The sequence below is a fragment of the Gymnodraco acuticeps genome, unplaced genomic scaffold (genome assembly GCF_902827175.1).
Source record: "Gymnodraco acuticeps unplaced genomic scaffold, fGymAcu1.1, whole genome shotgun sequence".
Classification (NCBI taxonomy): Eukaryota; Metazoa; Chordata; class Actinopteri; order Perciformes; family Bathydraconidae; genus Gymnodraco; species Gymnodraco acuticeps.
The window spans coordinates 1,696,658-1,722,459 of NW_022989979.1; the positions used below are offsets into that span (position 1 = coordinate 1,696,658).

General features: G+C 40.6%; 1 protein-coding gene across 1 annotated transcript in view; it reads right to left on the reverse strand.

The window, feature by feature from the left end:
* Positions 1-25,215, reverse strand: part of LOC117543396 (rho GTPase-activating protein 7-like) — an 82,465-nt gene extending 57,250 nt beyond the window's left edge. The window contains 5 exon segments of the mRNA XM_034211653.1: positions 4,975-5,008; positions 16,400-16,519; positions 17,359-17,493; positions 21,757-23,695; positions 24,635-25,215. Of these exon segments, the coding sequence (XP_034067544.1) occupies positions 4,975-5,008; positions 16,400-16,519; positions 17,359-17,493; positions 21,757-23,631 (2,164 nt within the window). The 5' untranslated portion in view covers positions 23,632-23,695; positions 24,635-25,215.
* Between the last annotated feature and the right edge of the window lie 587 nt (positions 25,216-25,802).

The window sequence follows — 25,802 nt, forward strand, 5'->3', positions numbered from 1 at the left end:
TTGCTGAGATGATGGAAATTAAGTGTGACACAAAAGAAGCCCACGACAAAACACTCTGTCAAAACTCTTACTATTTCAAACTTTGTGTAATTCTAAATGGGGCTTTAATAAATTACAAATTAATTGAAATTGCTATACGGACCAGTGCAATAACCAAATTGAGTTGCAATATTTGTATGTGTCAAAATATCCTTTTGAAAGTATTGATGTGCTTTAATGATGTCCCGGATACAAATTCTACAAGTTTACGAAAAAAGTATTTGCATGGTACAGATCAAACTATGATCATTATAATATATGTTCCAATTAATTGAGAAAAATGATTCAAGAATAATCGTGAATTATGTCATCATTGCAGCATCAGTCGAAAAGTAATCTCAACAGCATCTGTTTATCAATATGTGGCATCAAGCATTATAAAAGTATAACGATTTTCTAAGGGCAACAACTTCATATTCAGTTGGAAGTGTGAAAGGTAAATTAAATGAACTCTCCACACAGGAAGTGAGGGAGAGAGTGTGTCAAATGGGACAGGAGAGGAGGGGCTGTTTGGGGGGAGGTGTTGATGCTGGCATAGACTGAGGAGGGGGGGGGGGGCTAGGAATGTGACCTTGCACAATCGCAGCGACTCCTGTACTGTGTATGGAGGGGTTGCAAAAAGGTGGGATAAACCAGATTAAATCAAAGAGCAACTAACAGGAACTACTGTTACACCAGTCATGAGCTTTATTGACTTGGCTCTGTGCAAAGGGACCTTCATTAGATCTGTCAAAGAACCTTCTCAGATGAGAGCAATGTCCTCAAAGGGCATGTTGCTGCAGGGTATAAACAAGGAGAAAGGAGCGCAGGTCACAACTTAGGAAAGCAAGTCTTTTAGTATGAATGCTGAAATGAATTGATCTGTGACAGTCTCTAAATGAAGTGGAAATTGGTGTGGAAATAGGCCCACTAAGAGGATTGATAAAGCAAAAAGCTCGATCACAAGATGTCTGGATAAACAGGAATCTCAGACACCATCTGTTGCTGAAAAGACTGTTTGTTGTTTACCCTGGTAATCAAGTATATATCCAACATTCTTCATTAAACATTCAGTTTGACATTTAAGGAAATACTCTTAGAGTAAGATGAGAAGATTAAGAGCACTCTCATGTCTGCAAGCCAAATGTTGAAAGGATGATTATCTTGGCTTAGCATCGACTGGAGCCAGGCAAAACAGCTGGCCTGGCTAGCACCATAGTTGTGTTTTCTACATTTCTGTTTGTATAACAATCAAACAAACTAAGCACAGCTTGTATTTCCAAAATGTTGACATTTAAAGTCATTTTAAATTATATATTTCCTTTGGGGACACAGATTTGAATTGTTTTCTGGTTATTTAAAAGATGAGTAATGGTCAAGCTGATGCACCAACAAAGGGACCTTTCAAAGTGTGTAATAATACGATGACAAAAACTGGGATATCCAGAGGTCAACACCCAGGCCACACGTCACTTTGTGTATGTGAACAGTAAAAACACAGCTGCATTTAGCATCAGCTTTAAATACCAGTAACACAACCTTGTCACTGGACTTCCAAGAAGGGAAAGGCAGTGAGTAGAAGGGAAATGAGGGATAAAAGAGAGAAGGAAACAAAAAAGGAGAGCCAGACAGACAGAAATGATGAGACAACTTGTTCCCAGGAACCACCAAATACCTAGTCTCGGAGTACGCCTCCCATACAGTACCCCTCTGAGGGTGCTAAACCACTTCCTTTTTCCTCAGTTTTCTTTTCCTCCACCTACATTCTAGGCTAGTACTGTAGACTATGAGGCCAAGAGTCCAGGTAAAAGGTCAGGACTGAAAACTGCTGCTGGTTGGAAGTCCATCATTGTGTTCTGTTCATGTATTCCCACTGCTTTATATTTAGATCAGGAAGGCGCAGCCTGGTGCCTCTAACCTCAGCCACAATCAGGGAGAAAAAACCATATACCATTTTAGAACCAGGAATCGCTGTGAGCTGTTAACAAGCTCCAACACTGGTGGCAGAGAGAGAACTAGAAAGATACACACAAGAGAGAGTTACACCTTCAGTTTCACACATTTTTCTGTTGCGAGTTGAGAAAGTAATCTTTTGATGTCAATTGCTTCTTGTAGCTTCAGCAAAACCAGTATCATTTGAACAGTTCAGGTAAATAATCTGTAATCAATAATGATTGTATATCACTAAGCCAAACAACATTGCAGCATTTATTTATAAGTGTTTATGACATTTGACAACTGAAGACCATGTCAATAATTTTTTATTAATACACAGTTGGCCGTGTAAAGTTGAACTAGAATTACAAACTTGTGGTTGTATGCCTACACCAACCTTTTAGGTTGCTGTTCCTATCATCCACCTCCCGCATCAGAAGTAGAGGTGAACCAACAGGGTCAAGTGTTTGGCTTGTTTGGTAGGACAACCGAAATTCAATCAATAATAAATCGATGTGAAATGTCTCAATGTCATGTATTGAGTCTCTCCTGTATTTGTATCCACCACAGAGTAAAGCATTACAATTGAATATGAACACGTTTCCTATCTTTTCTCCTAATCTGTCCTCTCTCTTTCTCACACACAAGGTAAACCTGTCAACGTCCAGGATGAGAGGATGTGAGGTCACAGAGCTAAACAAGCTGCCTCTGAAGATAAGCACTGACTGATTTCAAGACATGTAATTAGTGAAACACTAATTACCTCCATATAAATCTGCCTACACGTTTACCACATTTAGTATGTTCAAGCTTAAGACATCATTTGAAAGCTCAATAACTTTTCTTTCTCAAACCTTTCTTATTGTATGAAACAAAGAAGAAAATAAGACATTTGTAGTTTTCTCTTTTGCTTTATGGACCTCTCTATTGTCCATCAGTTTCCTCAATATGAACAGCCATGAGTTTTCCACAATAGACTTGAGAATGGTGACATTGAGACGCCTAGCTTCTAAGGAGTTCATTGGAACATATCTATAATCATGTTTACATCAGCCTATACCATCATACAGTGTAAATATACGCTTTTTAAATCTGTCAAACCAACTACTTAAGTTGGATTTCAATATCGTACATGTGTATCAACTCACCCAGCACATTACATGCATCATCTCCTCGACCATGCCCAACCGATGATAAAGATCGTCATGCAAACTTGATGCATGACGGTCCTAATCATCTCCAGATGCTATGAAGTATGGAATCAGTTATGTCATTGCCATTCCAGTGCATGAGCACGCTGCAGGCCTCGTGGGGCTTAGGCTGCGTCACAGGAGCTCCATAAAAACACTTCTAAACAACAGGTTGTCAGTTGTAACTGAATGTAGACACATCCTCTTCGTGCACAGGAAAGCTGTGACACTGACCACTCACCAAGGTACACCCAGCGCCGCAGGGAGGTCATCAACTGAGCCATTACAGAGCATCGGCTGTGGATACTTCTTGTTGATCACTGGTGTGCTTCCGTTGTCACAGAGATAGCAAAATTAACCATGAATGAGCAGTCTTTCATGGCAGAGCAGCAGGAGCCTTAAGGGCATGGTGTGTGATGTAACACTGCAACAAATGTGTCATTCCCAGGGGCTTACATGTTGGAGATACAGAGGGGGCTTTGAAGTGTCTCAATGAACACTGGGCTTTGTACTTCATCAAGTCCCCCAAAAGTCAGCCAACTCCCAATCGTACTAACCCCCCCCCCCCCCCCCCCCCCCCCCCCACCACCATCCAGAGTCCTGGGTTCCATCACACAGGCCCAGAGACGAAGGTTACATAACTTGCTTACAGGAAGTCAGACTGATTTAAATGAAGAAAAATGACCATGAACATTTGAGTTCTTTGAAGTAGGCGCAGTGCGTTTTTTGCAAGCTTTAGCATGCTTGTTAAAAAAGTTTAGAGTAGGCCAAAAGGTAGTGCTCAAAGATGCGCGCACACACACACACACACACACACACACACACACACACACACACACACACACACACACACACACACAATAATAACTGACAGCTTCTGCACATTTCCTATGACATGTTTTCAGCAAGAGGCGGTAATTAGAGTGAGAGACAGAGCGAGAGTGAGTGAGGACTCCCAGCAGGATTTGAGAGAGGGGGGGGAGATGAATGCCTCGTCTCCACGTCGAACCACCTCTCTGGTATTGTTTACCAGTGGACTGACGACACGGGGGGGTGTTTAATGAAGACTGCTCCCCTGCTGACTGTCTGAAAGTAGCTCTGTCCATCCATAGCTTCCTGATGACCCTGTGCATTATCGGCAGACAGCTGACCGAGAGGTCGCAGCCAATAAAGCGGGGCCAGTCTCTACACAGTGGGTGTGTTCTCACAGTCAATTGCTATTTATCAGAAGGATGTCAGGTGGAAGATTTATAACTGTAAGCTGACAAACGATACCCAAGTCAAGTCACAAAAGCATGTGTGTATTTGGATGGACACATTTTAGTACAAATTCGTAGTCGTTTTCGATATAAGAATATTCTTTTGATCACTGGAACATCTCAAGAAAAGGTAAGTTCAAGATGAGGCCAAAAGGTAAATAAATACAGGTCAAGAGTTTTGGGCATCAGACACGACATCCAGTCTGGCTCTTATCTTCGAAAGGGCGACTAGCTTGATGGTTTTCAAGATGAGTCTAGGTTCTTATCTAAACTTGGATCCCGTGTCTGATAGAACCAGAGCCTGTCCTCCCCCATACAACTCCTCCCTCCCTCCCCTTCTTCCTTCCTTGGCTCTTAATGTGAACACCGGACAAGGCTATCAATCAGAAAGTGTACGTCTGAATCTCTTCACAACGCAACAGACAAGACCTGACCAGAGCACTTTTACCAAAAACATGTGACAAAATAGTGAAATAGAAATCTATCGATACGCAACTTAACACTAGTATTTGAGTGTTGAAATCTGTGAGTAGACTAAAGACACAAGAATGAATAAAAAAGCAAGGACTCACCAGCTTTTTCCGTCTCAGGAAGGGCAGAGGTGCTCTATGAACAAGAAGAGAACAACGATTAGAATTGAATGAGCATCATTATAAAAACATAAAGTTAAATGCGTTAAATATGAAAACCAAGTACTTCTTCAGTTTGATGATATGGTGGTTACATTTTCAATCCCCTTGCATGTACTGCCTCCAAATCTCTGAACTTTTTTCATTTTCTAATGACAAGATCTCTGGGCGGGTTTCATGTGTGATTGTGTCCTATCCAGTCGGCCCATGAATGTGAATACAATAACCGAACAGATTATTAAGCAATGATTAAAAATATCCCCATGTCCTGCCTTGCCCTCTTAAGAATGTGTTGCAGCACACACCAATAAGACACGTGTAGAAACACAATGTGCCATACAAAGAAACAGTGAGAACATTGGTCCTAAAACTCTGTATGCATAGTTTTCCGATGCGCAATCGTCATAATAACGGGTCACAGCAGATGATAATATCGCACAACATATTTTGTTGCTGTAGTTTCCATCATTCTACGTACGTAATATTCCCTTTTTGGATTTGTTGTGCGTTTTTACTACTGCTTGAAAAGACGGTTTTTGGTAAAGATATAGCAGTCATGCTTCATATCATTGGAAAAGTGTGTGTGTGTTTGTATGTGTGTGTGTGCATGGCAGCAGTCAGTTGGAATGCAGAGTTCTTTCTTGCCTCTGACTTTTGACCTCAGGTTTCTTCGCTGACCCCCCCACCCTGACCTGTTTTAATCCACACTCCACTGGAACAGATCAGACAGGACAGTGTACCTTCTCAACAGAATTGATCCACTTTCCACTTAGCCTTCGGTGTGCAGAATGTGTAAATACCCTATTTTTCTACTGATATTTCTATTCAGATACATAGCCATGTTTATTTTTGACCCTACAGTCATTAAAGTGATGTAGCCGTGTCCTGCTGTGGCTACTTTAAAGCCTGTTTAACCCTATGGCACCTACTGACACAGCAGATTGAGGACAGCAAAACCCACACTGATTATCATGTATCAAGGAATAGTTTGACATTCTGGGAAATATGCCAAAGGTCACCTCTGTCTAATTAAAATATGCCTACCACCACCCTTAAACCTCTTCTGGTTGCACAACAACCTCAAATTGACTCTGGGCTCTTGACTGCTTTTGACCAATTAATAGTCCAGTTTCATCCAACAGGCCATAAGACTACACCTGAACTTTTCCATAAACATTCATCTGTTTGCATTTTGCAAATTATTTATCTAATATATCATTCAATTGACTTGTATATAGACTCTTTTTGCACTATTTCTATTCTATTTTATTTGCATTTACATTCTTGCACATCTCCAAACATTCTCTTGTACTATTCTATGTCCTATATATATGTTGCACTGTTGGAGGAGCCTGTGACCTACGTTTGTCATTGCCATATCTACAATGTAGCTAATGTGCAAATGACAATAAAGCCTTGAAACTTGAAGCAGCTGGGATTGAGTCCATTGATCTCTCTGTGAGCTGAAGGTGTTCTTATGTTCCTTAGCATTTTTGATTAATATAAGCTTTTTCGATTGACTTATTCCAAACAATATTTATTTCCCAAAATGAGTTAGTGAGTACACATTAAACTTTAGAAATCTAATTAACGTTGAGTACTGTAGCTCTCTGGAATTTATCCTTTAATTTCTGGGGTTGATAAACGGATCAAAATTAAGTTATAAAGAGTGTTACATCCATTATAAATCATTTAGATTAGTACAGAATAAGACTGTTGAGCATGAGTTAATTATTAGAAGGCAAATATTTGTCTCCAAGCCCTTTATCTCTTTAAGATCAAGAGAGTTCTTATATTTTATGATGAACCACCACAGGCATGAACAGTCTGCTGACATTGAACACAATGCCTTCTCTCATATGCAAGTTTGTTTTTGCTACCAAGTTGGGCGACTACCGCTGGATAAAATGTTGTCTTGGTCCCAATCTGTCTCGTTCAGATTCCATAGAAGCCAGTGGTTGAGCTTTTTGCGTATACAAACTTGATCTTAAATCTAAATCTTAAAGTGGTGCATCTTAGTCTTTACGTGTACCTTTATAAGTGTGTGAACATGCCTTTGTGTTTAATGTGTGGGCAAAAACAGCATTAATCACTTCATTGGTCACCATAGAGACACAAGGTGAGTAAAATATCCCCTCTGGACAAATAGCTTTAACATTTATTGATGATTAATGACCTATAAAAGACACCAGGGAGAGGCCAGAGACTCCCACTCACTCCCCCGTCACTAAATCTCCAGCACAAACAGAACAACAACAGTGAGGCGAAATCAGAGACTGATTTATATTCAGTGCTGTTTCAGCTGTTGGACTGAAGTTATACTAGCAGTGTCCTCGCTGCATATACATGTGTGCAAAACAAAAGATAGTTTGATATTCTGTAAAGACAACACTAACAACTTGTTTTGATTTTGACATTTATCAATTACATATAATAAGTTCCTGCATACTAACAGGTAACACTGTATTTTCAAAAAAAGTGTATTCATCCGCTGATGAGAATAGTCACTTCCAAATATCTTAAATACTTAATATTTGAAATACTTAGATTATATTTAGGAATAGGCTCTGGGCTGAGTGCCAGAGAAAATGTAGGGAAGTCTGAGAGTAACAAGACAGATGGACTAACATCGTGCCCGGGTTTAGTCTTTTTGTAGGATTTCTTTAAAATAATAAGACTATCGGATATAACCAGCTTTATCCTTTAAGTATGTTATGATACATTGAGATTTAACCTCACATAGTAGGCTACCCTTTCTGTACTTTAATTATCAGCTACTTTTGCAAAACCCTCAAAAAGAATAGTCTTGAATATTTGAAACAACATGTGAGGTCTGTGTTGCATTTCTGCTTAGCACTAACAAGACATTTCAGTTGACCAGTGTGCGCCCTTCCTATTGTGTAAACACCACACCACGGGTTCCTGTCAATGACCCATGAAGTCACTTACACAGTGTAAATCTCACCTTCACCTAATTGTCTGTTTTCCCTCATAACAGCAATTACAGCTGAATAAATGTGAGTGAAAGACCACAGAGCTTGACAAGAATGTGAATGAATGGGTACCAGCAAGTACCAGTGTTTTCACAGCACCACGGTCACATATTTTCCCGATGGTTAACGGTGTTTCCCCTAACATGCCACAGTGCAGGTTGTCCCAGTGTGGGGTTGTTCGAGCCGTGTCAGGTGTCCACTGGGGAGCTGTAGGCTGCAGAGCTCAGAGCGTCAGCTGCCTCATTTACTGCCACTAATTTACTGGAAGTGGGTTGCGTGGGCGGCACAGGGGGTATGGTATGTGTTTGCTTTACACATGTGTGTGTGTGTGTGTGTGTGTGTGTGTGTGTGTGTGTGTGTGTGTGTGTGTGTGTGTGTGTGTGTGTGTGTGTGTGTGTGTGTGTGTGTGTGTGTGTGTGTGTGTGTGTGTGTGTGTGTGTTGTTGCCGGAAAGCATGCAATAGGTTCATTATTGCTGTAGCAGGAAGTTCAGTTAAGTGGGTTTTATAACATTCAGTTTGAGTAATGATAAATTGCACAATTACCATCAAAAAAAGTTATTTCAAAAATCATGGACCAAAACATTGATGTTATGTTTTAGGTTTTGATTGGTGTTGAACCTAACAAGTAGGGCTGAGGGTTGTTTGGAAGCGTTAAATACTTGAGAATCACTATGTATAAAGTTACACAATGACAAAAATGTTAAACCCATAATATTCCCTTTTAAAGCTACATCATGTTTACATGAAAATAACAAAACAAAGCCTCCATGTTGTCTACAGCTTTACTTTGACCTGTCATAGATTTTGGTATTAGAGGCTACTAACAAATAAAAATGATTGAGGTTCAATACAGAGCCATTGTAACAAATACGATTTTAGTTTTCCGTCCTGGACCCAGTGCACACATTGTGTACAGCTGTGTGAACACGTTGTTCTGTGTGAGTGAGTTAGTCAGAGATGTTAAGCAAACCATTGGCATGTGGCTCTTGCACAACAAATCCCAGCAGTCCACCATGCCTCTCTCAACCCCCCACCACCCTCTCACCCCCGGCCTCCCTCATGCACTACAGCTGCAGTAGGTGTATGTGTGTGTATGTATGTGTGTGTGTGTATGTGTGAGTGTGTATGTGTATGTGTATGTGTGTGTGTGTGTGTGTGTGTGTGTGTGTGTGTGTGTGTGTGTGTGTGTGTGTGTGTGTGTGTGTGTGTGTGTGTGTGTGTGTGTGTGTGTGTGTGACCACCCATGGTCTGTCCTGGCCAAGGATTAGGGGGCTCAGGCTAACCCAAACCTTTTTCTCCACCACTTAAAGCAAATGGCTAAATTGGTGCAGATGGCTTATGGTCAGGTAAGCTGGCGGCCGCGGCACTAGACGTATAAGGTAACTGTGTGTGATAGCGGGAGGACAGACATTGTGTGTGTGTGTGTGTGTGTGTGTGTGTGTGTGTGTGTGTGTGTGTGTGTGTGTGTGTGTGTGTGTGTGTGTGTGTGTGTGTGTGTGTGTGTGTGTGTGTGTGTGTGTGTGTGAGAGAGTGCATGTGCACGCCTGTCCAGGGCCTTTGGAGATGTTATCTGGAGCTCATTTCTGTTTTTGACTGGCATGAATATGCTCTTTCTGCCCTGCACTTATACAAGAATGTATTCTCCATGCTCTGTCGACCCCCGAGTGCACGTGTGCAGAGAAACGTGGGAAAAAATGTCATTGTAGCCTTCTCCTTCTGGAGAAGTTCAACCCCCCCCACCTTATACTTTCTCCCCGCACGCCCTTTCCACATTTTAATAGTTTCCATATGTCAAACTTGAAGTGTGTCAACAGGAAGTGATGTGATGACTTGGTGTAATGATGCGTTGGAACATTTCCTGTAGAAGATGTATATTAGTGTCCAGATGTTGGTTTTAACCGATATTTCAAAAGAAAACAACTTTCTAGGAAATATGGTGAAATGTCTCAGTAACATGTACTGACGTCTTGTGTAATGCTTGATGCCAAGGTGAAAATCGTTTTGAATTGGTGCACTTTTGGTCTGTTGGAGTAAGTTGTGAGGAGGTTAATGATTTTACCATACGCACTGTGTACTCAATCACCCACACAGAGAACGTCAGCTAAGGCCAGGTTCTTCCGCTCGACCTTGAGTTGTGAGATATGTTCTGTGTGGGGCAAGGTTGGCTTAAAAAGAGTGAGAAAAGTGGAAATGCACACAGATAGACACATATTGGTCTTTGTTTACAAGAGTAAGCCAAAGCAACAGGCTTCTGGTTTCGGGCAGTGTCTGGTGGGGTTTAGTGCTGAGCCCCTGGAGCATACACTGTGGCCCTTGGAATCCATCACCGGAAGAGAAAAACACTTAACTTGTCCGACCAAAAGAGTCTTCCCCCCAAAAGGGAAACCAACCAGTCATCCTCAAACTTTACCCCTTAGGTCATCTGTGAAGGTAGTAAAGCTTGCTCTTGTGCTAATAGAAATGTTCATCTTTATAATGTGTAACTTTAGATCAAAGCTTACCTAACTATAGCTGTATCTGCATAACCACCCCCAAACATTTGGTTGATATTTTGTATATCTATTAATAATTCATGCATTACCAATACTAAAAAAGGCAAACCATAAAATAATGCCATGAGAAAAAGTATCAAATTAATTCTAACCCTTTTTTTGACGACGTATATTTTCACAAGCAAAATATGTGTTATTCTGAAGTCTCTCCTTTCCACGCTGTTTTAATTCTCTATACACACGATAGTTAAATCCAGAAAACAACCTCATTAACACTGAATATAAAATATAGAATCCAATCCTCATCAATCCATTGTCCACTATAGGTTTATCCTTCAGAAACAAGCTTTTCTTTATTATGTTACCAAGAAGCTCCACAAGTGGTTTTAAACACATCGAGTCAAAAGTTTAAAAATAGATGCCAAAACAAATGGGACTGTTGTATTACTGTTGTTCTATTCCCGTCTCATTACTCTGATTAAAGGACAACATGTGTCACCTGTTTCCTCCAAGTTAAATGTGTGGCTTATGGAGCAGAGTTAACAGGGATAAGTCTTATGATCCCTACTGCACCAACAATGCTAGCCTGTGGATTAGCCGCTGACATTTTTGGGCGAAAGCAGAGAGTGGGTTAACAACACAGAGGGATTAGACTGTCCTCTGCAGAAGATGGTGGAGGCCCCACAGCAGACACCAAGCTTACTGACTTACGAGAAGGACCGGTGGTTGAGACCTTGCAGGGTTATAATGTTGTGAGGTATACTAAAGAATGCACACTCTTGACCATCTGCTTTACAGGGCACTGCATCGGCTGGTAAGCTAAACACTGAATGTTGGCTAAACATTACTAGAAACACACTTTCTGGACATGAACAATTTCACGTGCCACAATAAAGATATTAAGCTAAATAAAATAGAAAAAGTCCTTCCACAATTATTCCTTACACTGAAGGCAAAGCTGATCGATTGGATTGAGACACTCAGGTTTTATTTGGCAAAGGTAATGCAACTTCAAGGCAACCACGAATTAAAGAACACATCATCAAAATAAAAATGTTAACATATGTTACAATTAAAACCCTAAATCAAAAGCTTGAATGAGTGTTTGCCTAAATTGCACCTGGTTTTACAATAAATTCCTGTGTGCATGTTTCAGCAGCTATGAATTTGTGTGTGTGTGTGTGTGTGTGTGTGTGTGTGTGTGTGTGTGTGTGTGTGTGTGTGTGTGTGTGTGTGTGTGTGTGTGTGTGTGTGTGTGTGTGTGTGTGTGTGTGTGTGTGTGTGTGTGTGTGTGTGTGTGTGTGTGTGTGTGTGCAGGTTTTTCAGAGTACATTTGGTTTGTATGTTCCTTTTGTGATTTATGGAGGTTCATTATCATTGGGCTGCAGGGGTGTTTCCAGATGCCTGCATTTTTCAGTCACCCTTAAGATGTACTGTCAACAACTAACATCATCCTGCAACTATTATCTGTGCCTGTTACTGTCTACTTTACGTAATAGATGTGCGTTACGCTTCATTGACTCAGTGCGTGCCTTTTACACTACCAACATTTACTCGTTAGCAACGAACACAGCACAGTGATGTTTTCATGTTGGATGAAGTACTAGGATTCATTTAAGTTTGGAAAAAAAAACACATGGAGCCATAAATGGGGATGAAGAGTATGTTGTCAAACGTACAAACAGAAAGAGCTGCCACTGAGTACAGTGGTGTCAAAAAATGTATTTGAAGTTTGACTTCCACAGAAGATGCTTGAACTTTGTCAAACAATTAAGCATTTCAAATCAATTTGAGAAATGATGCAGTATGCACACTGATGCAGGCTGAAACATGTACACACACTTTTCATGATGCCATGTTTTGGCTTTGTGTTTAACTTTGTTGTTTTATGAGACTTTGCCAACTATAATAAACAAATATGTATGTATTCTGTATTCCCTTCTTTATACTGTTCCTTGATAGTTTTATGGAATGGCTATAGCCTTGAATCTACACGAAAAACAAGACTTCCTTGTGGGGGTTGATGAGAAGTTAATTTTGCACATCCTGTTCCAAACACAAGCCTTTTATTTTTTCATACCCTCTTTTTTCAAACCCCAGCAGGTCTGTGTTTGTCCCCTTGTTACAGCTGTGCTCAGCAGAGGAGTGACCTTGGGGACAATTACACCACACAAAGCGGATAGCGTGGCCATGACTAGAGCCACTACTGGCAGCCCTTGTCGGACTGAATGGAGGTTGGCTCCATAGTTCACTAACTCATTATGGCCCTCAACAATCTTTTAGCCAAATAAGTTAGTGGAATGTAGGCAACCATAATAATGCCTGCTGCACATGGTGTTGACTATTGACCTAGGACGGGTCAGACAGAGAGTCAGGAAGCCAATTTAATGATAAATAAAAACCAGTGAAAGTAGACAAATGTTGAGTCTTTTATCTCTGTGGGACATTGGGAAGGTGTGGTTTGAATAAAGGATGTTTGGGGACTCTGAGGCTGCCAAACCGGAACAAAGAGGAAGGACAGAGCAGAGATCTTTTAGTGACCTTAGCACGCAAACCACAGCACTTCTATTGTCTGCCCAACTACAGACAGATAAAGAGCGACGAACATTCATTATCAGCTGATAGGGAATAAAGTATTTCTGACATAAAATAAAAATATCTCTCAATCAATCATCTCACAAAAATATCTCTTGAATCCAGACATGGAAACTCCGGACATTGGTAATCTGGTACTTTCAGAATTCCCTGTCAAACAGCGGCAAAACAACTTATGGAGATGACACAGGTTGTGTTTGGAACGCTGTTGTCATAGAGACATAATACCGATCCATAAATGGGGTCAAAGGACACCCTGGAATGTTTACCAAAGAAGATGAGGGCAGAGCCTTCCTGGACACCATACAGTGTATGACAGACAGCCATGGTCTGTGACTTTGAGGGGACTCGGGGTCTGTCTTTCTGGTGGGAACCCTCCGCGCTGAGGGTGACTGATATGTTGTTTCCGACTGTAACATTTAGAGGAAGGTGGTCAGGGGTCAGCAGCCTCCACCCGCCTCTGTGGCTTGGCACATCCTTTGCAGCTATGGAGCTCTAAAAATAGAGTGGCATAACAAATGGTTTTGACTCCACGCATACCTTAGGCGCTAAAGATTATACTCAAACACATTAATGATCGCTAATACTGCTATGAAGGGCAATTATACAAAGCCTTAAACAATTATAACAAAGCCACCACTACAAAAGATGGGAAATAATTACATCACAGAATGGAATCTGTCAGTGAAAAAATATAATTACAGTTGAAACTATTTATTGAAACTGTTGAGCTTATCAAAACTCAACAGTTTTCGGCAACACCAAAAAAACATTATAGATATGAATTGTTTCAGATTCTTAAATACGTTTATTTTTCTATTTGTCATTGTTTGATGTGATTGTAAATTGACTGGACACAAAACAGTAGGACATGGGACAAAACAAAACATTTGACAACCTTACCTTTAGCCTGAGCAAGTTTGTCTTTTGTTTCACATTTTATAGACAAATCAATAAAGAGTTAGTTTCAACCTTAAATATGATACAAATCAATAGACAACTATGAGTCTATAAACCAAATAAAAGCCACCTGTTGCAACACAACAATGCACGTAAAATAAAAGTGCAAGACACCTGCTACACTAAGCAAGTAATAAGAACCTGCCAACAAAAACACTCTGGGGCAAAGAATAGCCGTTCCACCAAGAGAAAAAACACCTGCTGTGGCACAACATCCGCTAGATGTTAGCCCCACATTCGATGCAAGAATAACAGCCACCTGCTGAAAGCTAACAATAGCCACCAGAGCCAGGAATCTATTCACTTGAACCCAATGCCTTCTCCACTGCAGAGAGGGCACAACACTACCTAGTGAGTGTCCACTCGTCAAAAACGTAAACAGTCACATACCACCACTTCATTTTTTATCGGTGGGACTGAAAGGACAGAACACCACAAGTGTGTGCTCAGTACGATCACACCAAAGTGACAGCGAGTGCCAGGTTGTGTTGGGGACAGTAAGAACACACACACGCACTATCCTAAATGTTTTTGGTTACACTGTAAAAAAGGTCCACATACTATTAATTTAGTTTTACTTCTTGGATCTCTCCTAATAAATTACAGAAGTTTCTAGAGTAGCGACTTCAGTGTTGATGTTTCCTATGAAATGGGTTGCCCTTACCATTGTCTTGCCAAAAAGATACATGTTGTTTGCTGTCCTGTGTAAACTTGCAAATACCTCTTGTAATGATGGATGTCAAGACACGTTCAATGCAACATATGCTAATGCTTGTGAGAAATGTAGGTAGCACAGAGCCAGTGATCTTTCTTCTATGTTCAAGACTGTCTTTACTCAGGCTATATTGGATTACATTCTGTCATAGCAAAAGCTTTGTTTTCACTAAATTATAAAGTATTTAGTGTGTTTAATAACTGGATTGTGTGGGACATTTAAAATGTAATAATTGTTTTAAAAATAAATGTGTTCAAGTTTATTTTTTAGAACAAAGTACTATTTTATACATGAATTAATTATTATTCTGTGTTTGAATAATGTATTATATTATCATCTTGTACAACACAACCTCGATGTCTGGTTGAATGAAAACCTCAACCCCGGTTCTTCCACAAAACGCCTTGTGTTTACATCATTTAAAGGATTTGTATTGTCTCACTAAAAAGATTAGGTGGGCGTCCCAACACTTTAAGATTGAAAGGACTCAACAGTCCCTTCAACAATTAACCACTGCGAATCCCCTTCATGGAGTCATCATCACTTTGGCCACAATCAATCACCCCGCAGAGCCTCCACTGTAAAAAGCCTCCTATTAGGCGCAGTGAAAGCACTGTTTACCCAAGCTTAGTGAGTTACCTTGGGTTACTGCATGGACTGAAGGATGTGGTAACAGTTGACCACAGACATCACGGTGCTCTGTTTCCCTAAAAGTAACCGTCACACATGCATGAAATATTGCTTTCCTTCGAGACAGCATAAGAGTTGTGACGTTCAACAAGACAAAGCAATGTCAACAAGGAATTGCGAGAGATAAGTCAAGAATTTCATCAAGGAACACTGATATTTCCACAGGTTGCAATGTTTTGTTCTAGCTAGATAAGAGAATTGTTGTGGATCTGAAACATCCTGTTCCCGGTTTAGGGATATCTTATTATGCATCACCACATCATAAGATAAAAACAGGTGAAAACTGTTGTTTTTTTACATTTGTGTTCAAACTATTGTAAGCTTCCTTGAGGTTTCAGTCCACTGGCTACCGGCCTTGTTTGCTTTGCCCTGTGTCTGAAGGCAATAGCAAAGGAAGCTGACAAAGTCATTAAGTGAGCAAGAAGGCGGTTTGAAGACGCACGTCTCACTTGAAGCGTGTCCCCCCTCGCTCCCCTTTGCCCTGGCTTTTCACCCTTAGAGCCCCTTTCTGACCCCTTTGTTGGGGCGAAGAGGTCTAGATCTTTGGAACCAGGTAATTATAGAGTTTAAACGTCTGCTTGGCTAAGCCCTGAGTGCCCGAGGACATTCCTACAACTGGGTGTTTCACTACAAGTCTGTGTGTGTGTGCTCCCTCTAAGTTTGCTGATTTATTTCAACTTTCAAAACGTTTTTTTTCAATCAATTAAGATATAATACAAACAAAATACAAAGAAAAGGGAAGGAAAGAAAGCCAAAAAGGGATTAAAGAACAAAGGTGAGGTATGATGTCTTAATGTGTCTTTATCAAGCTGTTCATAGTTAAGATATGCGATGTGCAACCTTTCCAAATGTGTCATCTCATGACCTGATGATTCATATTTAGATATACAGTATATTGGTATATCTTAGAGATCTGACTTACCCCACTTTTAGGTATTGCTCCAAGGGCTGGGGTATATTCTGAGGTGGAGGCAGCAGGAAGGTATGGATGGGGCGGGCTTCGTGATGCTGCTGGGACAGATCCAGCCTCAAACTCCTGCGCCTTTGAAAGATAAAGATTACAATGTAGGCATTACATCGCAAAAAACAGTTTTATCCCTTTTATTCAAGTATTGCTTCAAAGATGATCAAGAGCATAGTTTTATAAATGTAGAGTACACTACACAGTGCATCAGGAGGTCATTGATATAGAGTAGGGATGGGAATGATTAATCTACTATTCAAAATTATTCAGGTATTCGAATATGAGAATATGAGTTATGAATATTGTTATTGTAATTTTTTGGGAGGGGTGCCTAAGTTGATTACATATTATCAAATGGAATAATTCAATGTATACGACAGTGCCATAGCTAAATGTGTTAGGTCTAAAGGTGTGTTTTGCTCCGCTCACCGGTCCCTCACAGCGGGCAGAGCTGCAGGTGCTGATCTCTCTCTCTCGCGTCCGGTTATACTTCACTCGCGTTTATGTCCAAATCCATCAGAAAACCAAGTTATGTTTTAAGCATGAAAGCTATAGGCCTATAGCTGTCAACTGTTCAAACTGTGATCACTAGTTCAATACATTTGACGAATTCAACTTGGTTTCTATACTTATTTGAACATGTATTTATTTATTTTTCAAAATATATATTTTTTTATAGGATATGTACATTTTGGTTAATCGGTTAAACGTTTTTTTTGGTGTCGAATATTCGAATATACATTTGCTTTCAAATTCCCGTCCCTAATATAGAGTGTCTATAGGCATTGCTAAGCCTCAAAATGGCCAATAAAGGAGAAAATACTCTAGATAAAGGACAACATAACATTTTGAATAAACATAGGAAATGTAAAATAATTGTATAAAGAGTAACAGCAGGGTAACATGCAGGTGTGTACCAGCAGCTGTCTGCGATGGAGGGTCGGCGTGCTGCCCATGGAGGAGGTGGCGCAGAGGGCATTCTCAATTTCCTGGTCCAACTGGTCCAGCTTCATCAGCAGCAACACCATTGAGTCCAAACGAGCATGCTCACGCTGAATAAACAGAAAAATCACAAGAAACAAATATGAACATAGCATTGTATGTGATTGTATGTCATAAACGTGTAGAGATACGAAAAATCTTAATTCATCCTGATCAATAAGTAAGAGCCTTGCATTGCGACTCTGCCCCCATGCACAAGGTTACTTTTCTTTTCCTGCCTTCTGAAGTTCTGATTAAGTGTAGGCATGGCTTACTTTCAACTGAACGGGAAAGTACCTCAACATACTCTAAAAAACAATGTATTACTTTGGGTGTTGTGTTGAATGTTGAATGTAGCCGTTATCTGAGCATTTATATTTAGATAAATCAGTAATTAAGATAATATATGCATTTTCGGTTAAGGCTACACCTCAGAGATAGCGGTCCCCTACATTTTCTTAAAACATGTCTATACTTTAATGAATGTAATAGATGTATCTGCTTCCGTGCCTGTTGGACGGTATTGCTTTTAACGTAAAAAATAAAGGATCCAGTCTAGTTGGCGTAAAGGCATTACAATCTTAACCAAGTCCCTAGTTATTGGCTTTACTTTCCTTACAAATCAAGGACTCCAAAGTGACCTTGATCCAGGATGTATCAACATATTACAAATACACCGATCCGTCTTAAAATAGTCCAGGTTGTTTCCCCTGCTTTTCCAACATCCTTTGCATACAGTGTTTATCTCTTAAACATATGACTTTCAGCCTTAAAACATTCCGCCCATAGTCTTTTATTCTGTGTTGAAAGAGGTTTTTAATTAGCATTCTAAAGCTGCAAACACAAGTCTCACACTGACCTCAGGTGGTGTGTCTCTGGTAAGACAAGCTACAAGACAACCAGCCCATCTCCACACTCCAACTTCCACTCTGTCTTTGTTTGCTATGCCTCAATCGTGAATAGTTTGATTAAATATATAAACTCTTTGTTTGAAGTTCAAACACTTGTTTATTCCCTTTCTGGAGTTCTTAACAAAGTACTGTATATGTTTTATTTTCCTTCTGCCTGTTATTTATCCTGGCTCTGGGTGTGGCTCCCTGTCTAAGCTTCTCGAGCAAGAAGAACCAATTACATCACACAGCCGGCTCATTAGTCCCAAACAAATCTTGTTACAATCTCCGCAAAAACGGCCTGTAAAATACTTTATAAGGGTGAGCTCATGGGACACAGCCACCGTAATTGTTGGTGCAGAGGTATAGAGTATTATAGAGTATTAACATGTTAATATGATTCCTTCATGGATAGCCATGAAGAGACAAGAAAGGGAAAAGAGAGAGAGAGAATGACATGCAGAAAAAGACAGCATTTGTCTGTTCTAAGACGTGATACATTAGCAAGGCATATTATTGTTTAATGTAGGCTAAAGTAAGTACTAAACAAAACCTGTGACACAGCTCATGTAGCTCAATCTTGTTTAAGTTAAGTTTACAATGGGTGTGTGCAGATGACAACATTCATACAAGCTGTGACTAACGCTAATGTGTGTGAGGCTGACAGTTGTATGGATCCTAGATAGAATCTGCATCACGATAAACAAGCTCCAGCTCGAGCTCCAGCTTGAGCTCTGCGCCCGGCTTCCTGCTCCATCCCTAATAACGTCCAATGACTTGGGCTTACATTTATTTTCCAGTTAGTGCCAAATTACCCTGTCAAAAGCAGTTCCTATTGGGTTTGCCGAGAGCAAATAGTCATCGGGGGCCATGTGTGTCATGGAAATGTGTCTCAAATTGATGCATTCATTGGCAATCCTAGCTAGTGGCAGCGCACATTGTTACGTTTTGTCGCCTTGGCAAAGTATCACAATGAAACATTGTATCGTGGTAAAACAATGACATCTTTACGAGGCCTCACTGAATGAACAAAAGCATCTGGCTCGAGATGGCAATAACAACCACAAAACAGCAGAGTAAAAAACAAGTGCAGTGCAATGTCAGGCGCCTCAGTGAGGCAACGTTTTCTTCGGGGGGCATTCTGGCGGTTTGGGTGTTCTCAGAAGGTTTCTTTTCTCTCTTTCTCATCTTTTGAGGTTTCTGTTACATTCTTCTTCACTTCCTGTTTTTTGAGATGGGAGACAGTTCCCACACTGTTTGAACTCTTAGACCCCTCCTTCCCCTTCCCTTGCTCTCTTTTTCAAACCCCCTCTTACACCCGGTGGCCTGCATCCCATTTTTCAGACCTGTCCATTAAACTGAGGGTCTTTATCTCTGTTGAGCTAAATCTAGAAGATTATGCATCAAACTACTATGTGCAAACACTCTGTTTAATGTAGGTTTGTCATTCATAAACAGTAACCAAAAGCATGAGGGTTTGATTTATGAAATATGGAGAGAAAAGAAGAGAAAAAGCAGACAAAGAGAGCACTGAGATGCTGATGTTGCCAAGTAGTCTGCTGTCAGATAAGCGACAGTTGAGCCAGTTTGGCCCTGGGTCAGGATAAAGCCTTGTTGCTAAAACAAATAAACACAGTAACAAAGCCAAATATCAGGTTCATCTGAAGCCATTATGCAAACCAGATGGTTTCATTTCACAAACTAAATCTGCAACAACATGTCTCACGAGGGACATAATCATTTGTTAGTACAATTTCTTATCAGAGATAATTCGAGGTTACTGTTGCTATTGTCCACTTACAGATATTAACATCAGCTAAGTAATGACCTTCATAATAATAAAGACTGACACGCTTTTACTGCTCTTTATACTAACTATCTTATGTCCCAAACTCCCTTAGGGACGTTTATTTCACTAAATCACATCTTCTTAGTAAACTGGCCTCATAAAGAATGTAAATCCATCCCATGGCGATAACCATGTGGTGCTGTGGAAGAGGAGGCAGCCATCACCATATGGTGGATGAATTGCGTTGGCGCTTTCCGGTGTAATGATCGAATCTCCCCACATAAGTACCAGGTGCCAACTTTTTGGGTTATTTAATCAAAAGGTTGAAAATCATCCTAAAATTGAAACTAGAGCCAATGGTTATAAATCGTTTTCCATGTCCGTGCAGTGGACTGCGATCTCTCGTCTGTGGCAGCTTAAGGTAATGATGTCAACTTTCGTCATTACTGAAAAGGCATCCAAGTTTTCTTTGCTCACTAAAATCTTATTATATATGAAAATATCAGGGATTACACAACTAATATACTTTTCAGGAACTCAAACCCAACCAGAGTGTCCGATAATGCATCATACCAACTTGTGTTGGTGATCGCATAATGTTACTCAGTCAGCATCATAGCTCATGCCACACACACCATTTAAGGTTGAAAAACATGATCTTATTCTACTTTGTAAGGGGGTTGCGGGAGTGTGTATTATCACTAACATGACATCATAAGTTATCTTTCATGATAAATACAGAGCAACTACTTTGAAATATATTTGAGTAAGGGTAACACACACCAACTTGCCACTTCTACATGGGCTTCAGTGCAGATTATCTTGGTTTTTTTTCTACACAGAAGAAATGCATAGTATCAATTTAAAAGTCAGAACAATTGTCTTAATAAATGTTTTTGTAGGGCTTCCAAATGCAAAATAGAAAGAAAGTTGAAAACAGCATTCGATTTTCACAATTAACTCTGTCACTTCTCGCTGTTCACAAGCGGGTAATCGTCTTCAGCTAGAAGCCATCACAAGAATCAGACTTTCCACAATATGGTACTTGTCTAAACAACATGCCTTTCTTATGCTCCTTGCATTGCAAATAATGGATTTCTTGTACCAAAAAGGCCAACACGGCAACTACTAAAAGTTAATACATACTGTGCCCATTCTCGGGCCATTGCTTTTTCCAATGTGCCCAAATCTTTTAAACGTATTCCTACGTTTTTGGCAATATACTGTCCCTGACAACCATGTTAGCTAACAGTGTTAAAATAGTACAACATACAGTATTTTCTGGAGAGCTGTTTAAGCCTTTCACACCAGAGATTACTTGAGCTTCCAGTCCTCTCTGTGTTCATAGTCTCCATGCCCTTATAGGACCTTGTTTTGCAATGAGCGGTTGAGAAAGAGTAAAACATTTCACAGATCCCCCCACTCACAGATCTGTGAGCATGTGAGAGTGAAGTCATTGTTTTCCGAAACGCTTGCCAGAGTGTGGGACAAAAATAATTTGAAGGCCATAAATGCCTCGTATATGTCAGTTTATTTTCAAAAAATGTACTTAATTTGTAGGCAGAGATGTACCAGAATCTCAATTACTACAAAGAAACAAGATAACAATCAAATCCCCTGCATTCTTTCTAAATCTATATTAAATACAGCCTTACCTTTCTCATGCGCACTTTTACCACGTCCTCTTTTTGATCTCCAGGTTCATTTGTTTCATCTAAACCAGGACTGGCAAGTTGTGTGTCACTGTAAAGATCTCTGTGAGCGGCCTCGTCTGGCTCGTCCATTGTAGAGACTGTGGCTCCTGGCCTGTGGTGTTCCCTCCGGCCATCTGCCACCTCAAGGGCAGGTGACTCACTGAGGTAACAACCAGAAGCTTGGTTGCCATGGAGTCCCTCTGGTGAGAGCTCTTCATTGACCTCTGCAGGGCATGGCGACAGGTTTTCGTTGTGCTGATCAGGAGCTGCATGTTTATCATCCATATGGGATTGCTGAACATGTGGATTTTGGATGAAATCTGAGGCAATGTTCTTTTGAGGATCTAGTAAAGGGATGTCATGTGGCTCAACGTGGCTAACTTCTGGGATAGCATCCAGTTTTGAACAGCTATTTTCCAACTGCTGGGCTATGGTTTGATTCTCACAACAAGCCAATTCTTTGGACACTGAGTTTTCATCACTGTTGTCCATCGGTTGATTTACGGAGGACTTTATGGGGTCACCAGTATCCAGTTTTTCAGTTGAAACTATTCTGTTAACTGTCAAAGAGCAACACTGACCTTTGAAACAAATATCTGATGAAGTGATTGGCTCATCCCTGAATTCTGCTGCTTTCTTGCTGTCTTCTTCTTGTGCACTTTTCTCTCCCTGAGGCCCGTTCATTGCTTTAATTTCAACATGATGTTGTTTCAACGATGTCTGGTGGGAGGTTTCACAAGCATGAGCCTGATCCAATACCGGACTGCAGTCATGATGATCCTGCTCTCCTTGTTGAATGTCCCTCGAGTAATGTTTAAGTCCAGTATTTTCATTCACCGTCATTTCTTCATCCAGCGTGTTGGTAGACTCTGAACTCCGGCTTTCAATAACTCCTTTGTCACAAAAATCCTCTACCACTAAAGTCACAATTGGTTCCATAGATTTGCAAGCCTGTGACATCACATCCCCACTATCGATCATACGAACTAAACTAGGCAGCACACCAACAGGTAAGGTCAAACTTACATCGGCATGGCCAGAGGTGGAAAGCTTCTCTTCCTCGACATCTGGAAGGCCCTTTTGAGGTTCCAGTTCAGCAGCAGAGGACTGGTTTAATGTGGCCTCAGAGATTTCAGGAGGTCGGCTGTTACCCTCTGTATGGCTCTCCCTTGTTTCCTGATGAATTGGACATTTGCCAGGCTGCTCACTAGCAGATACAGGCAGTGGAGGCCCATTGTTTGAAGAGATAGAGATGCATTGTTGCTCTTCACGTGAGATATTATTGTCATTGCAGATGTCGTGTCTTTGGCTACTCTCTTTGGCAACTTCACATTCACCATTGATAGTTTTCACACTGTGACTGCTGCTATCGGTTGCACAAAAAATATTTTCACTGGACATCCCACAGTTACAGTGAAATTCTCCAGACTTTCCAATGTTTGCTATATGGAGATGCTGTGGTTCAGAAGCCCTTTGGTGAATATTAACGTCCACCAACTCATACAGGCCATGAACGGACTCTTCCTGATATTCCAGAGAAACCTTTGCATCGCTTTCCATTAGCGTTAACTGTTGTGATCCAGCTTTATCATTTACAACAGGAGCTGTCAACTCGAGTGCCTGGACATGGTCTTCTGCGGACAGTTGGTGGCAGCCCTCTGGCATGGAGGCGCACCTCGTCCGTCGACCTTGTTTGGAAGCCCCTGCTCCCAACCATGGCCCCTCGCTGTCCACCCCATGACAGCAGACCAGGTCCAGATCATCATAACTGTATTGTAATCCTGAAGCGTGAGTCACATGCTCCTCCCAACTTCTTTTCCGTATGGCTACTGGCATTGTGAACAGCCAGTGCTATCCCATAGAGTTGCTTTTGATGCCAGGCAAAAATCAAGAACCAGATCTGATGAAATTGAGAAGAGAAATGGGGCAAGTTATGAGTTTACAGAAACTGAATGTGCAGATGAAAATGTGGTAAATAACATTTCACTTTTCAAGTAAACAGCCAGGGAGTAGTGAATCAAAGTTCAATTGTTATTATACTGCATTCACAATTCCCTGGAAAGTATAAACTTTGTTGGATCTACATGATTCCTAGTAATGCTAATCTACCATGGGATAATCTTTTCAAGCAAAGCTGTTCCAATTTCACATTACAGCATGCACACTTCATTGAATGTACTTGATCTGGAACAATTGTTTTAGTCTGAAGTTTTTTGAAGCACCCAAGAATAAAGACAACAAAGCTACCTGGATTCTGGAACATCATGACAATCATCAGGATAAGCGCAAACACCCCCTGTTTACTTGTCAACAGCTTTCACACCGTAAACCGTAACCAAACCAGTATAAATTCACACTGTTAGGTGGTCTGTAACTTCTTGGGTGTTTGTTAACTGTCTTCATCTATCCATACACCCACAAAAATTAGAGTGAAGTCACTAAAAGGAGCTAAAACTCGAAATGACAGTTATTGTCCCTGAACAGCTGGGTCTCAACAAGCCTATAGAATCATAATGCATACTGTGGCTCTTATAACAACATGAATCAAACCAAGCTCTGCGCTCGTTTTCTTTCTGCTGTTCTAGGTCAGAATGTACAGAAATTAAAGAACACATGGATTTAACAAGCAGGGTGTACTCAATTCAAGCTTAACATTTGCAAAATGTTCATTCATAACATCATCAAAGAAAAATAAGAATAAAGAGTATTGTACAGGAAGTGATTAAACATATATATATATATATATATCTAATCTAGTTTGAATATAGATTATTTATCATTAATAACATTTTTTTAATATGTCTAAAACTTTCTTTAGCTGTAAAAGTAATCTTTTCACCTTTTGTTTCCTCAGGAAAAGAGTCAGATAACACCAACTCCCATCTGCAACATCTGTCATGAACCTGCTCCGGGTTATTAGGTAAGTAAGGAAGGTTACATCAAATGTCCCAAAGCTGTTCAGCTTGCTGTCGAACTGCCAAACTGACACTTCAATACATTTCAAATATTTAATTCTCGAGCGAAGGTATTTACTCCTTGTAAATTACTCAGTGTTGTAAAATATAATCCAGTAGTTTTGTATTGAGAAATTAAAAACAGGTGATAATCCAGCAAATAGATTATAGATCCACTATTTGCTTCCAGTACAGTTATCCAGAGATGTGTCGCAAGTTGGCTTTTCATTCATCCGTTGAAAGCGAGCAAGGTTTTATTTGGGAAATATGAATCCATCGCTTTCCAAGTGACTCGACATCCGTTTTATTTTGTAAGTAGTCCTTAGTCTAAGTTTATGCAAGACGTTTTCTGGACTCCAGTCAGAATCTTGGCTGTAAAACTGTCGGAAAAGCAGTAAAGCCCCCAAATGCAGGCAGAAAGCCGGGGAGCAGTGAAAAGTCCAAAGACAACTTCCATCTTGATCACATTAGGGTTTTTGCTGACGCTGAATGCCGAAGAGTCGGCTAGTGTAAGAGGGGCCGGGTTTTCTTTCCCCCACTCCACCCCTGCTCTCCTTGGTTCTATCCCTTTCTCATCAGGTCTCCTCCCCGCTGATTTGACAGGGAATCTGACTCACATCCTTGGAGCCCCATCCCCCGTCTCACAACTCCCCCAGTACACTATGCGCATTTATTCACTTCGGCCGCCTCTAATGTACTCTCGCGCTTCACTATTTTAGAACCACTCTGCTTGGTTGCTCACAACTTGTCCCTTTGCTCTACTCAGTGGACTTTTCTTGCATTGCCCTCAGCATGCTATTTCATTAAGCTGTGCAAGGCTAGCAACAGTTGGTTTGGATTAGTAACAGACAGGCTGCCTCGCAAGACCTCTGGCTGCGGGCCAAGAGAGATTGCTCTAATGTTTGGCAGTTATTTTTGAGGCATGCCTAATTTATTTAATTTTGGTCATCTTGTAACACTCTTAACAAAATACACTGGTGCTAATACAAAGTAAAAGAATATGTTATCTTTACAGATATGCTTTGAGAAAGCATTTTATAAATATTCTGTTAC